Here is a 17,245-nt window from a genome sequence, read left to right on the forward strand (position 1 = left end):
CATTTTTCACACCCACTTTTTGCAGCCAGCATCCTTGTTAAATTCATTAGTAAAACGTTGCACCTTCAGCGCAATTTCAAGGCAGAGATAGAGGGTCAGAGAGCACACGTCTGTTTGGCCTGATGTTGCCACATAGCACACACGAAATTAAAACCTCCCCCCACCACCCACCACCCACAGCAACCCATTGCCTCCAAAAATCACCCACAGCAACAACAACAACAATTTCCACACCATGAACGAGCAGACAACATGACATGATACCGATACTAAACTGACACTTTGACATGGACTTAACCCTAAAAACGCTTTGTTGGCTTTATTGGTGTCGGTTGCCCTGCTCTGTGGCCTTTGTCCCCCATTCCTCTCACATTTCGTACCGCTCCTGGAAAATCGGGGGGCTCATGCGTGTGGGGTCAATCGTGGTATCAAGGTATCCACTTGATTTTTGCACTAATTTACGTGGACGTGGCTGTGTGACCTGGGTATTAAGCTTAAATACCTTTTAATTGACAATTTGTGTTTGGCCATTTGATGCCTGATTTTGTTTATTTATTGTGTGTGTGCGTCGGCTCATTAAATGTACTTAATAGGGAACACAAAAAGAGACCCCCAATTAATCTCTCGGGTACAACGTACTCAATTTGCTTATATATTGTATTTAAGTATAACAAAATAAGTATTTAATTTAAGGTTAAATCATATTTAAAGACATTAAAACAAAAGCACCAATTTTAAATTGTTTTTTAAATTGTTTTATCTGTTGTTTAATTTAAATAAGATTCAAGGCTTAGCACCACCTCGAGTCCGTCTTATTTTTTATTCTCATTTAAAGTTAGAAAAAGAAAATAATGATATCCTTCATATATATTAAAAAATAAAATACATATCTGCGGAATGAATATTTTACAATTTAATTTCAACGAAAATCGAACAACTTTTGATTAAACTTTGCCACCCCATCTCTGTTAACTATCCAATTAACCTTTGGTCAGAACTTTTTCATTTCTTTTGGTCAGTTTTCCTTTGGAAAAAGAATACTTCAGCTGCAGGTGAAGCTTGGCCTCATTTGTATGCCACTAAACTGTGGAAAAACTTTCCCTCTGCATTAAGAATTGTGTGAAATCAAATTCCCCCTCCTTCGTCAAATTGATCTATCAGCTGCAAGTTGTTCGTTGAAAAGCTGAAAAGTCTCGCCACACAAGCGCAAAAGTTGCACACAAAAAATTGCTTAAATCAGCGAGTTTTTTTTTTGCCTTTTTTTCGCTGGGGAATGGGGCGTTTGAGGGGGGGCTTGGCCAGTCAGCCGCTTAAGCCGCCGCACGGTGCAGTATCGTCTAATTGAACCCAACAGATATTTTCAATTAGCAGCAAAACATTTGTGAGCTAAAAAAGTTTTATTTAATTTTTTCGCTTCCTTTTATTTTTTTTCGACCTGCACCTTAAGCTCAAGGACTTGGGTGTTGGAAACGGGAAGTGAATTCCTGCGGGGCAAACACGTCCAGGCGCCAATAAAAAAGGCACCTTAGTGCTGAGAACTTTGCCCAGCGGCGGACAAACTTTTTAATGCCATTAGAGAGCGAAAAAATGACGCTACAAGACGTGGAAAGTTTGCCACCGCTCAAAAGGTAAGACGAAAAAAATAGCCAACCAGACTACACTGGAAAAAAGGAATTAGTTGTTGTAAGAGAGAACTTTAAGGGCTTAAAAAGTACGATTCTATTAATCCATTATAGTATCTACATTTTATTTTCAATGTTACGTTTAAATTACTTAGAACTTAAAGTTTTTTTTCGGAGATTTAAATTCAAGCATCAAATCGATCATTAATTTTAAACTTATAATCATAATTACAGTTTGTAATGGTTTCATACATTTGAAATTTAGGCAGCGATTGTAAATTAAAGTGTTCCCCATTGTTTTCAAATAATTTTCGTTAAGTTTTTGCCAGGGCCTCTTTATGCAAGTGCGTAAATTGAATTGATAAAAGCGGCAGCACAAAATGCAAATTCAAAGTGCAGCCGGAAATGACTACAAAATGTTGAAAATCTACAACTTGAGATAAGGCCCGAGAGTTCAAACAAACTAATTCAAAAGTGCGTGTCCTGTGGATTTCGGATGTGGCACTGTGTTTCGTCCTGTTTTTGTCCTGTGCCGCAAAAGTACGCAACACAAATCAGCGCATAATGGCTGCCATCCCATGTCCACTTCCACTTCCACGAAGCCCAATGTCCAATGCCCAATCCCCAATTCACTTCCATATTCATGCCCATGTCCATGGCTGTGTTTGCATTTAGCTGCAGAAACAGGAGCAGGAGGATATGCGGTGGCAGGACCTCGACGGACCACGCATTTCAATAATTCTAATTAATTTATTAACGCTTATCAGCGGCGATAAATTTGCCAGGGCAGCACTGTTTGTCCATATGCCATGGCCTCCGTTGCTGGATTAGGGCTAAAACTCTGTGCGAACTCTTTGCGGATGCTTTACTTCTGGTCCACAGGACAACAGTCCTTTGCTGACTGACTGACTGACTGACTGACTGACTGAGACTGGGACTGGGACCACCTCCCCCGCAAAAGCCCTTTGAAAGTACCACTGAAGATGCACATGGGGCGATAAGTTTGCTCGGCCCCAATTCACAGCCATAAATGGAATGAAAAACTTGGAAAATTCGGGCTAAGAAAATCGCAAACCCAGTCATTGACATCTCTCGTAAATAAAGCAGGACTCGCAGGAGTCTTAGGACTAGGCGTTGATTTTAAAATGAGCCCATTGATAAGACCGAACTGGCAGAGAAGTTAAAGAAAATGCTGAGGTGGCCAAAAAGTAAGTGGAGCGTGTGTGGATTTATCAAAGGGTCGACTAAAAGATACTCACTATTAAAATTGGAATCAGAATTTAAATTGGTGTTTGAGTTCTGAGAGTTTTATTAACAACCAAAAACTATAAAAAATTAATAAATTCTAGAAGAAGAAATGTATGTCTAAAGTAACTTAGTTCTATGACAAAAATATATTATTTTGTTTTTGCTTAATCAATATTTGTGACATATTTTAAATAATGTACCCAAAGAATATTTTTTAAAAATCATAATTCACTTTGGTGATACTTTACGGATCTTGGTAAACTTAAAAGATCTTTGTACATTTTTGTTATAACAGAAAATTTAGTTTTTGCAAAATCTTTTCACCAAAAAGTATTCTATTCATTTACCACTTTCATTCCAGGGTATATTAAACAGCTCGTTTGCCGGCTCCTTTTTTATTGTAAACCTCGAAATGACTTTTGTTTCTGTCGCCCGAACGACTGAAAGTGTTAAAATTTATTGACGCATTTAGATCAAAACTAAAAATTGTCTTCCATTTGCCTTCTTCTTCTACTTCGAATGTGGCTCATTTGTACGGGCTTTCTTGCTTTTTTTCTGCTGATTCGGCAGATCGCAGTTTGGTCCGTCTTTATTTTTACCACTGGGCCCCGAAGCTTGATTGTGGGTGTGTGTTTTGTTTTAATACGAAAATCCCCCTGAGTTGGCCAATCTGCCACGCCCCCGCCTCCCATTTCAGATTGCCTAGCCGGCGGCCAAAAGGGAAAATCCGAAAGATATACCTTTAATGCACTTTACTCATATTGAAAAGCACTTAAACGGCGGGGGTTGCGAAAATATGAAAATCATAAAAACCTTGGGTGGGTAGAGTGGTTGAACATTGTCTGAAGGTTGCTTATTTTATTATTATTTTACAGGGAATTATCTCATTTGAGTGGAGTTTGCCCCGATGCTCTGCCATCCATCCTGCCCGCAGTCTGCTGTGTAATGTGTGCGTAATAACATAATATCCTTAAGATATTTTAATATTGCCTGGCGCTGCATATTGAACTGCGGCATCGTTCGCATCCAGGACTTCCCCCTGGATCCTTGGCTCGAATTTTCGTCCAGCTCCTGGTCCTGGCCGCATTTCAACATATTTGGCTTTGCTTTGGCTGCCGGCTTGTTTGCTCCTCGCTTTTTCTTCCTTTCTTCGATTTAACAATACCTTTGTGCATCGTAAAATAATTGCCGCAGGGGTTTGTAATCTTCTCGGTTTGGGTGGCTTGCAATTTTCATTTCGCCCAAGTTTGGCTTACCATTTTTTTCCTGATTTTGTTTTTTTTTTTTTGCAGAAGCTAAAAGGTTTCCTAAATGCTGGCTTACCAAGGGAAATATTTATGGATGTTTGGCGTACTTGGAAATCCCGAAGTTTACGACAAAACAAGTTTATTAGGAGATATTCATCGATTGTTGGCTGATTGTTTATTAAGGAGAGGTGCATTTATTTATAAATAGTTGTGAAAAGGTTTAAACCTTTTTGTAAATTAGAAGAACCATGTTTTATATGTGAATCTATTAACTTAATTGTGATAATATGATATTTTGATTATCTAAATTATTATCTTTGACAAAATGGATAGTTAAAACTTTTGTGGAGATTATCCATTAATTATGATTTATTTTCATATCTTCCTTATTGACTCTGAGTTAACCGCCAGGATAATCTATATAATTCAACCACATCTAGTTTAACGTACACCTATAAAAGTAAGATTCTTCGGTATCGCCTTTCACTTAATTTTATGAGAATTTTTCCTTCACCCCATCAATCTATTATCCGATTTCCCTCCTCCCCCCGACTTGTGTGTTTATCAATAATGTGCTCCAAGGGCTCAGAGTTGTTTCTGGTGTTTGGCTCACAATTGTTTTTAATAAGTCGCTGCCCTTTGCCCCGCATTTTCCCCTGTTGTCAGGACCGCTCGACATATGCGGCAACAATTTAACGTTGAGCTCATAAATAAAATCGCTTGTCCCCTCGGCGACTTCACTCCATTTGGGTTTCTTAGTCAAAGTGCGGTGACATTATTATTGGAGGAGAGTCGCTGGCAATATGAGTATATGAGAGTGTGCGGCACTCGAGTTATTGACAAGTTTATGTGCTTAATCCTTCCATAAAGCGCACCATTAAAATGCCAACAAAAGGTACTTTATATGAAAATTTCCTAGTCCACTTTTATCGCCAGCTCATCGTTCATATTTCAATGAACGCACCGAAATTTAAATGCTTCTATACACTGAAAACAGAGACGGAAATAAAGTCTTGGCGTTTTTGGAAACTTAATTTTAATTTGTATAGAAATATATGTATCTAAAATCTAGATAATGCTTTCATAATAAGTTTTTTTATTATATAATATTTTTGTTCAACTGATATGTTAATTAATTTCTTACCAAATTTTGCTTTAATTTGTTATTTATTTATTACTATAATTTTATTAAATAAAAAAAAAGAAGAACTTGTAAAAGAGTGCCTTTGATTAGGTTATCACTGTATTATTGTATTATTACTTGTTGGTATAAATACTTAGACAATGTGTACAATTGTTTCAATAGCAAGTTAGTAAGATTAAGATTATTTATCTTAAGATAAATTTTTTTTAAACTTCCGTTACAAATAGAGTGAAGTGCTTATTCTTGTCTAAGATATTTCTTTAGGTGTAATAAACGACTGTGTGTGTGTTTGTATCTGTGTTAGAGTAAGACAATCGAAAAATGTGGGTGTGTCGAATGGCACACGACGCCGAAGGCAGCTGCCTGCCTAGAATATCGGCACCATCTTCGTATTCCTATTCCCCATCCTCGATTTTGTTCCTGATATGCTCGGGTATTTTTATTGCCCATACCCCGCGCTCGCGATTCCGTGCATAATAGTGTAAAACTAGACATATATCTCCCGACCGACTATATATTTCCCAATGGCGAGCTGCTATTTGCAGCGAAACTCACGAATTCGTAATAAAAATGTTTCGCACTGGCAAACGTGTGGCCAGAAGTGAGGATTTTGGGGAGCGAAATTAAAACGGAATGGTTCCAAGCGGAAGACGCAAAAAAAAGGCGGCCTCGCAAATGAAAGACAGGCATTAATTTTTGAACATTTTTATTTACCTCCCAAAGCGAAGCGATTGGCGCGGGGAAGGAAGTGCCAACGATTTGGGGGAAACAAGTTGAACTCATTTCACAAGTGTTTACGAATAAAAAGCATTTCGAACTGTATGAGTAATTCATAGCTAGTTTATCAATAAGAACAAGTCGTACCATTTGTATTGATAGATTGAAAAACTGAGCTAATTAATTATTTTAAATAGTTTTAGTTAAGAACATTTAAACTTATAACAATGGTATATCACCAATTTTGTCTTTTCAGTTTGAGCTTTAGACTTAGAAAACAATTTCCTTTTCCATATTTTAGACTTACTTTTCAAGCTCAATCTCCATGTGTTTCTATCGGCGCCAACCCCATCCACCTTCAACCCATTTCCTCCACAGAAAAAAGCTCGGTTTAGGGAAGAATAATGATGGAACCTCTTGCAGACCATATTTAAACGATTTCACATTTCTTAATGATTCTGACAGCTGAATGATCTTTCATTCGGGGTGCCCAAAATGTGTTTTTCGTATTCTCCGTTCGCGCTTGTCAGCCCCAATTTGAAATTCGGCCGAATTTGTGCCTCAAGTGGCGGCGGTCTTTAGTTAATGTCAGTCACATCGCCCAGATGTTGCTTAAGTTCTCCTTGGGTTGCTGCCGTTTCTGTGGGATTAATTAGGTATGGACTGTGTGGCACTACACTCCCAACAAAGACTTCATTAAAAGGGGCAACGGCAACCTGATCGGGCTTGTCAAATTCTCCGGGCTGTGGTGCTTTTAATTTTAATTCCACTACTAATACATCATCGTAAGTCATCGCAGAAGGCCCACGAAGGTGGTGCAGTGGCTCAGTGTTACAGTGGTGCGGTCGTGCGTGTGTGTGATAAGTCCTGGAAAGCGCCGAACTACACGTTCTAATTTTCACAACAGTTGGTAATGCACAACCCTCAGGACTTCCCCACGTTTTTCGCCTTGATTTCCTCACATGCCAGAGCGATAATTACACTGGTGAAAATAATCGCAAACTTCAGCTGTAATATAAAATAAAAATATTTTAAAAAAAAATTTTTAGCTTTAGCTTAAAAGCTTAATGGAATTTTTAAAATAAGAAAAATCCATTTTAAAGGTTATCTCCTAATATTTATTTTAAGCAAACAGATTGTGAATAACTGGATGTACTCGTAGTTCAATTTTCAAATATATCATATTAATACAATAGTGAATTCATAGTACATTTTAAATGTTGTCTTATGAAATCTAATACAATAATAATCTATTACATAATTTTTTAGCTGTTTAATATAAATCAATTAGAATTTGTTTTATTAAGTTGCCTTTATAAGTGATGTGTGTTTATTTTTCTTATCGTATTAATTTCAAGTATATAAATAAATTTAATACACTTAAATATTATTTAAAACTATAGGAAATTTAGCAAAGCGCTTGTTAATATTGAATAATTTATTTTGAAGCTAACAAAACGGTTTCTTACTAACAAAAGTTGTATATGGGTTAAATTTATGGAGTCATAACCCTCTAGCCAAATTTTGTATATTTTTTTAGATATCTCCCTGTACAGATGTTTTTTTAAAATTAAAAAAAATTATGAATTTGAGTGTAGGCTAGTGCGAAAATCAAGTCGAGGCAAAAATTGCCGGATGCCGAATCCGCGGCTATTCCTGGTGGTGTTGTTTCATGTTGCCCTTGTTGGTGGTGGCAACGTCAAGGTGAAAGCCGCTTAAGGTGGCGGAGGGTGGGCAGGAGTCCATTGTTAGGATTCAACATGTGCGCTATTGGATTAAGTGGCGAACGGCGGCGATTCAAGGACAATCAATGAAACAGCACGAGCCTGGGAGTCCGGAGTCCGCAACCCGGAGCCTGTGCCTCGTCACCTTCTGTCCAAATCGAAGCTAGACCGCGTAACAGAAATCCATTAAGGTGACCGTTTTATTTGCTACATTAGCAGAGGCCTGGGTGGTGCCTTAAATGCATGCATTTAGCCATCTGCCTGCATTTTGCCAGTACAAAAGTGTTAATTGAGACTTCTTTTTTATTGGATTCGTAGAGAGTGCGCAGTCAACCGGAATGGTCAGGATAGAAAGATAGTCTTCGAGTTCAAAAGCCGGTTCCAGCATGCAAATGCCAGGCTAAAGGATGCAGGATACAGGCAGCTGCTACTCGGAAAAGAGAAACGCCCACGTGCCGTAGAAATGCCAGGAATGCCAGCCCGGAATTTCCAATCAATTTTAATTGGCACCCCATCGATGGTTGACAGCGAAAAGAAATCCAAAATATTTGTGCATAATTTTAATTAGAACATTTTTCTATTTGCGCAATTTATCTTGTGTGTCGCAGGAATATAGTACTTAGAAACCGGTGGCAGACGTTCAATGGGTGTCAAGTCAGTGCAATAAATTATTTTAAACGAGCATATCGAAGATGTGTCGTCCCTCTAACATGTGCTGCTGCCTGGTAGCTGGGTATTCCAAATATTTTTATGGCTAGGTCCCTGGATGGCCGGGTGTAGGGATCGTCGTCGTAGGGATTTATGTGCAATCGGGGGGCTCGGAGATAAATCTTCTGCCCACTCAAGCGGCCAGCCAATCAAAGTTGCAGTCATTTAAATGCTCGCAGCGGGACTCTCTCCACTCGGAAAACTCATTTAAGTTTTCCTCGGCCAGAGAGATAGGTGAGAAGGATAAGGTCGAGTCGAGGGATTGGCCAACTTTGGTCCGGCAGCTTAATTGCCCAGTGTCCTTGCAACGAAAAAGGGAGGCTTAATTGCCTCAGCCTCTGCCTTTTGACTCCCATGCTTAATTGCCATTTAGTCCTTTTTAATGGACTCCAATGTACGGGGACACTTCGTCCGTCTACAGTCGTCTTTCCTCCTTGTTCATTAATGGCCACGTCTAGATTTCCGCTCACCTCCTTGCGTAACTTTTACAAAACCCTGTCGATACCACTCACTGTCTCTTAGATAGACCTGCAAATGCTAGCATTTTAATAGCAGCATTTTTGACTTAATATGTCCCGGCTTATCTGTGTATCTCGGCATCCTGAATGTCCTGTGTGTGTTCTGTGCCCCTTTGGGGCATTCTCAGCTCGTTTGTGTTGCATAAATTTGCCCAAATTGTTTTGCTGCTGTCCGATAAGACGCCGTCGATGGCATGACAATTAGCCCGAAACTACATTTAAAATATTACTTGTGGACCTTTGCTTCTGTGGTCCGGTAGTCCCTTCGTCCTGTTTCAGCTTTAATTGTTTCTTGGGGTCGTCTGTTGAAAGTGCAAACACTATCTGATTGCTGATATCCCAAATATTGACTATTGGCCGAGAATGCTAAAAGGGCCAAGTCAGTTTGTAACTTTTCAAACTTTTTTATCATAGGACTTAACACTGTATTTAGACAAGGGTTTAAGTTGAGATTGTTTTGACATCATTAACTATATATTCGATTTGGCAATTGTATTGGACTTGGTAGTGTTTGCTTATAACTTAACTATGATGATTACCCTTTCCATAGCAAAAATCTGAAATTTATCTGAAGACAAGCATCTGAAAGTATTGTTTTATTAAACAGGATGAAAAAGTCATAATTGGGATTGATAAATACATTTCCATGGGATTTGACAAGATATAAACATGTTTTTTATAAAAATATGTTTTTAAATTAATATTATGTTATGAGAATAGGCGTAATCTTTAAAGGTGACATCCATAATTTATATATATAAGTTGTTATAATAATAATATTTAATAAATTAAATTTCGTTTTAAGAAAGTCATACACCTTTCGAACAAGTTTCCTCAACGGTCTAGTTCCCACTTTCAACCTTTTGCTGGACCCACTTAGATCATTTCAACCTGCCACTTAACGCAGCTTCTGCACTTACATTTAATGAAAAAAAGGGAGCATTATTATTAAATTAAACCCAAAGAAATACCCCGCTACTCCTCCTCGACCTCATTTGAGAGCATGACATAAACATAAACTTTGCGCCTTTTGTGTGAGCGAGTCCTGCGGGCGTTCCTTGTATATGTATTTATGTACGTAACCTGATCCTGGCTGGCGGCTAAGAACCATACAGCAACAACAACAACGATAAGGACAACAAACACCTTTAATATTTTCATTATGAAGTCATTCAGCGCGATTATTAACGCGTGACCCCCAAGGCGATGCACAGCATCCAGAACGGTCAAAAGCGGATGAAGGTTCAGGTCCACCCCAATCCACAACAACACCAAAGTTCTTATTGCAGAGAGAAAACTTAGTCAGAGTTTTTATAAAATTTTAGTTACACGAGATGGAAATTAAAAACAAGAAAAATAGTTGACCATTTTCTTCTTCACCTTATAATATTTATTTAATTAAAAATTATTTTCAAAATTACTTTTTTATTAAGAATATAAGCTCCAGATATTAAAAAAAATCCAGAAGATACGTTTTATTTCAGGTGCTAAGTTTTTGAAATACCCCTTGACCATTTAAAAAAAAATTTCGCTTGCATTTCTATCTGCTAAACCTTGCATAAAGGTATAAATATCTGGGAGCGCTGACATTAATGAACAATATTAATAAAGTCTTTGCCGTACTGAAAAGTAGTTTTTCTCAGTGTGCTCTGACGCTGAGGTAAATTACAATTTTTTGTTTATAAGTGGCAGCCAGTGGGCAAGTGCAGCTGTACCTAATAATCATAATAATTGCGCCATGGGCGTCGACGTCGTCGTCAACTTTTCCAGACGCCATCCCCTACCCTTCTCCATCCGCAACTCCGCCAACAACAATTGCTTATAAAGTGCGTGTGACACATTAACGGGAAAAGTCCGGCGTGAAAAGCGTGGAAAGCCTGAGCAGCCAGGGAAAAAAAGGCAAATAAAACTCGTGGCCAGTGGGCGAACTTCAAAAGAAATAAAGAAAAGGCGCAACAAAAAAAAAAAATGGAACGCAAAGAAAAGAAAAGAAAAGTCCTTTAATGCCGTGAATTTTCCGCGGGATTTCTATAAAGTGCAGCGGGGTGGGAGGATGAGAAAATTAGACGGGGGGTCAATGCGGTTTCTGCCGCGAAAATTGAAAAAATGTTCGTGCGTAAATTGGCTTTTGGGCCGGGGATGCTCTCCATATCGGCCAGAAATTGAAATGGAAACAGGCGTGGCTAGGTCACCTCACATCCGCACTTTTATTTTTTCCACTTTTTCAAATTGAATTTAGCTTCGAGAGCTCCTGAGAAGGCCGAAGAGGAAAGGGAAAGTGGAAGAGCAAGAGGAAGGAAAACCCGGCAGCAAATTAAAAAGAAATTAAGCCAATTTGCCTTTACAAGACAGGATGTGCGGCTCAATTTCAGGAGCCGTAGCTAAAAAGTGGCCGCGACTTGTTGTGGCTCGTAAATCTTGGCCCATAAATACCAGGGCCTTCTGCTCTACTATATTCCCGCTCGTTTCCTTTTCGCCTCACTGCCAACAACGTCTTTATTTCGGTGTAAAATTCTTTAATCTCGTTCAATTCAATTAGTTCAAGTTGACTAGTTAATGCCGCTCCAAGTGTCCGCGAATGTCCTTTTTGTCCATCGGAGGTGAGTTATCTTCCTGCCGCGACTTTGTCACCGCGCATTAAGTTTTGCAATTTATGGGTACTCTGAGTGGAGTGGCTTGGGTCCTGATGTTTATGGTTATCGTAGGCCGATCAGAGTTTAATTAGGTAAGTAACCTTTCCCGGTTGGTAGGTAATTTGATAAATTTATTATAATAATTGGCCTATGGGAATGGATTGAATTATTGGAATTAAGAATTTAAATCGTTATAAAGCAGTCAACATTAAATAACATTCTTTTAATTTTACTGTAAATAACATACATAATTTATTAAAAAATTGACTCTTTTATTGAATTTACATATTTTTATTTGATGACTACTTATTTGTATGCATTCCTAATCACAAAAGCATAAGTAAAGCGGAAATAATAATTTTGAATACATTTAAAACCAAATTGCTTGCGATTGTGTGCTGATTTAGAAGGCAAACTGTACGACCTAACTTCACTGGTTACAAATCTAATAAAATATAAACTTCCTGTGAAAAGTTTAATGAAATATCCCGCCGAGACTGTCATCGAAATTGATAAGTTTTGAATATACAAAGGGCGGGATGGATGCTATTCACAGCTAAAGGTGGACTACGCAATTTAGTCATCGCTTATACATGGATCTGGATCTTCTGGGGCATCTGCAGATCCTTCGAAAGGACGAGAAGCACTGAAGGCTTCGGTTAAAGCGTCCACAGTGGACTCTATATCCTGGCGCGGTGAGGATGGGGGCGTGGCATTATCATCTCGAGGCTTGGCCTTGCCAAAAATCAGAGCAGCCTGTTTGGTTTCAGCAAGAGAGTTAATAGGGGCAGTCACTGTCCGTGGTTTTAGCACCAATTTGGGCCTATCATCATCGTCGAGTAACCCGAATTGATTACTCGAACCTGGACCAGTTCCCGATGATCCTGGCTCCAGGACCACGGAGTCAGGACTCTTGTTGCCCCTGCCAAAGTTGCCATTCCCATTGCCAGCGTTGTTCGGATTGTAGTGACCTCGGCGATCGCGATTGCGATTCTGAAAAAAGTTGTTATAGCTGCCGTTTCCGTTTAGGTTGCCGATTCCAAACCCGCCGACTCCGTTTCCGTTGCCTTCTCTTCCGACACCGCCCATTCCGCCAGTGGAGTTGTTGAAGGTGCTAGGGGTACAAGATTCGTTATAATAAATTATAAGCACTATAGTTTAATTGCTTTGCCAAAAATACAAAAAATAGTTGAGGAATCGTTAAAAAAAAAGATGACTTCCATCAATGTGGGGCTTATTCGAACTTAATTATTGTATACCTAAGAACTTTTGATTGAAAAAGCATTAAACATTATAATTAAAATGTGTACGAACAATTTTAAATTTTTAAATTAGAAATAAAATAAAAATATTGGTAAATAAAAATATTGTATAATTGTTATCGATTGTGATTGGTTCATAGAAAAACTTATGTTAGGGACCAATTACCAATCAAACTACAAAATTCAAAATTTAAGAAAGAAACAGTGTAAATGTTTTCATCAGTTTTTAAATTTCTAAAATGTATACTGATTTATTACGTGATGTTTTTCTTACCGATTAAAGTTGAAGTTGCGGTTGCGTTGGAATCCTCCATTACTGGACGCCTGTTGACTATCGCGGTCATCGAAACTGGATCGTGGAGGTCCTCCCTGGTAACGATTGCCATTCCCGTTGCCATTGCCACCACCACCACGATTGTTGTAGCCACCTCTCGTGGTGCGGTGGTAGTTTATGGACGACGTGCTCTGGGTGGGGCTGCTATTGGACAATTGATGGGTACTGCTGCTGCGCGTTTCGTTTCGTCTATACTGATGGGATCCCACGCTGTCATCCCGGCGATAGTTGCGCCTCTGGTAGTAGGGATGGCCACCACCCACGCTGCCGCCTCCTCTGCCGCCACCTCTTTCCTGACCGCCCAGACTTTGGGAGCCACCGGGTCCTCCGGCTCCTGGGGTCTGTCGCCGATGATCGGCTATATCGATACGCAATGGCGCCGAAAAGTTATCCAGTTTGATGCGACCGTTGCAGGAGAGCGCCCTCTTGAGCTGGGCCAAAGTCTCAAACTCCACGTAACCGTAGCCCTTAAACTCGTCCGTCTCACGATCCTTGATCAAACGCACATTCTTCACTTCAAAGTCCGAGAATATCTTCATCACATCGCCCTGCACTAGACCCTTGGGCAAATTACCCACATAGGCGATGAACGGTGGATCCGTGGGCACTTGGCGCTCGCGATCACGATCCCTGTCACGATTGCGAAAGTCACGGTAATTACCACGATCGTCCCGATTATCGCGATTGTCCCGATTATCGTGACTGTTACTGTTGGTATTATTATTGTCACGGCTGAACTCGCGAGCCCGCTGGCTGGAGCGATTGGCCATGGTCATCGAGCCCTAAACCCGAACCTACAAAAATATATGTACCTACACGCGGATTTCCAAACGCTGTACGAAAAGTCTGGAGATCGATATCCCAGACGCTGTTGATAAGTCTACGCGAGACGAGCGACTGGAATCGGAGCTACAAGGCTCCTACTCGTTTTCTGACCGCCCACTGACACTAGTTTCAACACCTCTGGATTTTACTCAATCTATATATATCAATATGTTTTACAAAATAACTAAATAAACAAAGTTTTTTTTTAGCCTGTCCACTAAAAACTTAAAAAGCTATAACGAATTTTGTTCAACATCTCTTAAAAACATAAAAACTTTAATATGTCGTGAGGTTTGAAAGGTTTAAATGAATAACTAAAATAATTTAGCCAGTTATTTTAATTGAAAGTCGTGGGATATTTTTATGTTTTAGCTTCTCAAAATGCCTTTCAAGATTCATAGGCAATTAAACTTATGTTTAAACAGTTTTTATTTAATAAAGTAAACAAAAGCCTCAAAACAATGCTGAATATTATGTGCAAAATGGAAGCGAAATGTTTACAACCAAGCCTGCATGGAAATCTGCTGCAAAACTGAGCTCTGAGCTAAGGTAAACCATCAATGATTAATTACGGCGCCAGGCTCCAGACCCATTCCACTTTTTGTGCAAAACATGTGTAAGCAGCAGCTCCATCTTCTCCGCCAGTTTGTGTTTGTTTTATGGATAACGCCAACAAAAGCAGCAACAGCCAGTACATGAAAAAGTCAACAGTAAATAGTGCAGCCAAGTAGCAGCAGCAACAGCAACAGCAGCAGCAACAGCAACATGAGGCACAGCAGCAACATCAACGAACGCTTTCTGTTTGCCCCGCGAACTCATGACTCATTTTTGTACATTTGTCAAAATCTGTGCCATACATCATTTTAAACAGTGCAGCTTGGGGAGGGCGTAAAGGTTGCGAGGAGCGAGGCATGACTGTATTTTAGCCACAGCCTGGCTTTCATTCAAAGCTCTTACTCTTTCCTTTTTTCCATACTATCTCCCTCTCTGTACAGGAAAAACCTTGCCCCAGTGTTTCAAACGACTCAACGCATGGAGCCCAAGATAAATCGCCAGCAACACGGAATTAAAAACTGATGTAGCGATTAATTTATCACTTGCAGGCTGGGCACTTAACAAAAAACAGCCACATTTTTTTAGGTTGATATGCAACTTAAGAAATGTAATATATTTTTGTACTTGTTTTGAGAAGGTAAAAAAAATTCCATAAAATAAATGTTGTTTATTTGTGCAATTAAAAGTATGTTGATTGCTAGATTCCCTTCTGCTGTTATTTTTTTAATAGTTAATTATAACTTTTTTTTTTATTAAAAAGTTAAATGGATCTAATAGATTTAAAGTTCCTGCTTCTTAATTTACTTACACTATGTTTTGCCGAGTGCATCGGCAAGAAGAGTTGCAGCTTCTGGCAATATTTAACTAACAAGTTTTAGTGAGCGAGTGGACACACAGAGGAGACGTTTGAATGGTTCTATCCGAATGGAATCGAAGTGCACGAAGTTGGGCAGTATATAAATTACGAGCAGCAAATAAACGCGCTTCATTGCATCATCGATGGACAGTAGCTATACTATTGAGGTGGTATATCAGGGGGTCGGGCAAAACAAAGGGCCGCAGGGAGATGTATGGACAAACAGAGACAAGCAAACGGAAACGGAAACGCTTTCAGCTGTCGAATTTGTATGAGCTAAAAGTGGCCATTCTCCATTTTGCCGAGATCCCAGGGCTTTTGTTGTAAGCGCTCAATCATTTGATTGTTGCAACTGCAAAAGGACTCGAGCGAAGCTCATCGATCAGAATTAATAAAGATTTGGTCCTTGGTGATTGACTGACTGACCCACCTCGACCAGCTGGGATTTTTCTGAGGGGGTCGAAAGACGGGGGACTGCAACCCCCTTATGCTGTATAGAGCATTTGTTTCCAATCGGGGAATCCCACTTGATTGGCACAGAAGCGTAAACGATTTTAGTATTACACAACATTAGCGAAATTAAATTGATTTCGAGGATGTTTTCGAGCCATCCACCACCTCTAACCATCCTTACTCTCTATTCCAAGCTCATCATAATGATGTCCTTGGCTTGATTTATGCCGCAACTCCCGCAAGTATGCAGCGTAAATATCTTTATGGGCCAATATGTGAACGTTACGTACATGTACCTCCCCCAGTTTCACTCCATTAGTGCACTTGTAGTACCTCACATATTAAGCATAAATAGGGGGTGTGGCAGAGACCGCTCACTAATCATATTAAGCGAAATTCATACGTCGCCGCATTTATGCGATTTGCGAAAGACCTCTGAAAACAGCCAAGAACCCGAAAACAGATAGAGGGGTAGCTTTTGTTATGACTCGGTCTGGCAACATTTTTCGTTGTCGTTTAAACTAATTGAGTGTTACAAATTTTATGTGCAAAATCTTTAAGCTAAATTGAAATTTGTTTTCTTTTTGCCCCCGCTGTCGTACATTTTCCACATATGATGTTCACTATCCCCGTAAACCCGTATCCGTAAGTGAACCCATTTAATGTTATGTGCACATTCTCGTTTGTTCATACCCGTAAGTGCGTTGAACCATTTTAAAATTCCCGAGTTGAGGTATGTTCGACTGGTTTTTGTTCACAAAATATTGCCTATGGGTTGGAGTGGTTTGCTATTGGGGTTTTTCCTTTTTTTTTTGTTTGGGGTGGGAAGGGAAAGAGATACGAGCTCAGTCGCGATTCCCTTTCATTTTCATAATTGAGGTTGAAGTTCGCGATGAAATATTAAGTATAGGATAAGCAAACACTTGTTCTCTTTGAGGTTTTATGTGTTTGTTAAAATGTACAATTTATTTGTTTACCTAGTCTTGAATTTAAATTTGGCGCCTGGGGTCAAAAAGGTAAAGTCTTGGTAGAAATTAAGTACCTTTTTAAGTAATTCGTTTTCTATTTGAAGCATTTAATATTTTATTAAATTATTATTATTTATTGGCTTATGATCTTAGCCAGAATTTTTGTAAGCTAGTTCAAAGAATAATTTGAGAAATGACAAATACTTCCCACTCCATTTATCCGCAACCGCCAAGCAAAATGTCAGCTAATTAAACTGCCAACGGAGTGTATTCTCAAAACAATTTACATAATTTACGATGCAAGACAATTGGCAGAGCAAGCTGAGAACATCGAGGCCAAGACTTGCAGGCCAATAAACAGAATTGCATATAAAATGACAGGGATATTTCTATGAGTTGTTTGGGCCAAGATAAGGGAAAAAGGAATATTC

The 17,245-nt window shown here is 39.3% G+C and overlaps 1 protein-coding gene across 1 annotated transcript; it reads right to left on the reverse strand.

Annotated features, from left to right (window-relative positions):
* Nucleotides 1-11,836: 11,836 nt before the first annotated feature.
* LOC108148504 (pro-resilin) lies at nucleotides 11,837-14,067 on the reverse strand. The gene is made up of 2 exons (XM_017275541.2): nucleotides 13,098-14,067; nucleotides 11,837-12,675 (listed from the first exon to the last, which is right to left on the reverse strand). The coding sequence occupies exons 1-2, from the start codon at nucleotides 13,931-13,933 to the stop codon at nucleotides 12,138-12,140; spliced, it is 1,374 nt and encodes a 457-aa protein (XP_017131030.1). The 5' UTR covers nucleotides 13,934-14,067; the 3' UTR covers nucleotides 11,837-12,137.
* Nucleotides 14,068-17,245: the final 3,178 nt, after the last annotated feature.

This window comes from Drosophila elegans, unplaced genomic scaffold, assembly GCF_018152505.1.
Source record: "Drosophila elegans isolate 14027-0461.03 unplaced genomic scaffold, ASM1815250v1 contig_476, whole genome shotgun sequence".
Taxonomy (NCBI): domain Eukaryota; kingdom Metazoa; phylum Arthropoda; class Insecta; order Diptera; family Drosophilidae; genus Drosophila; species Drosophila elegans.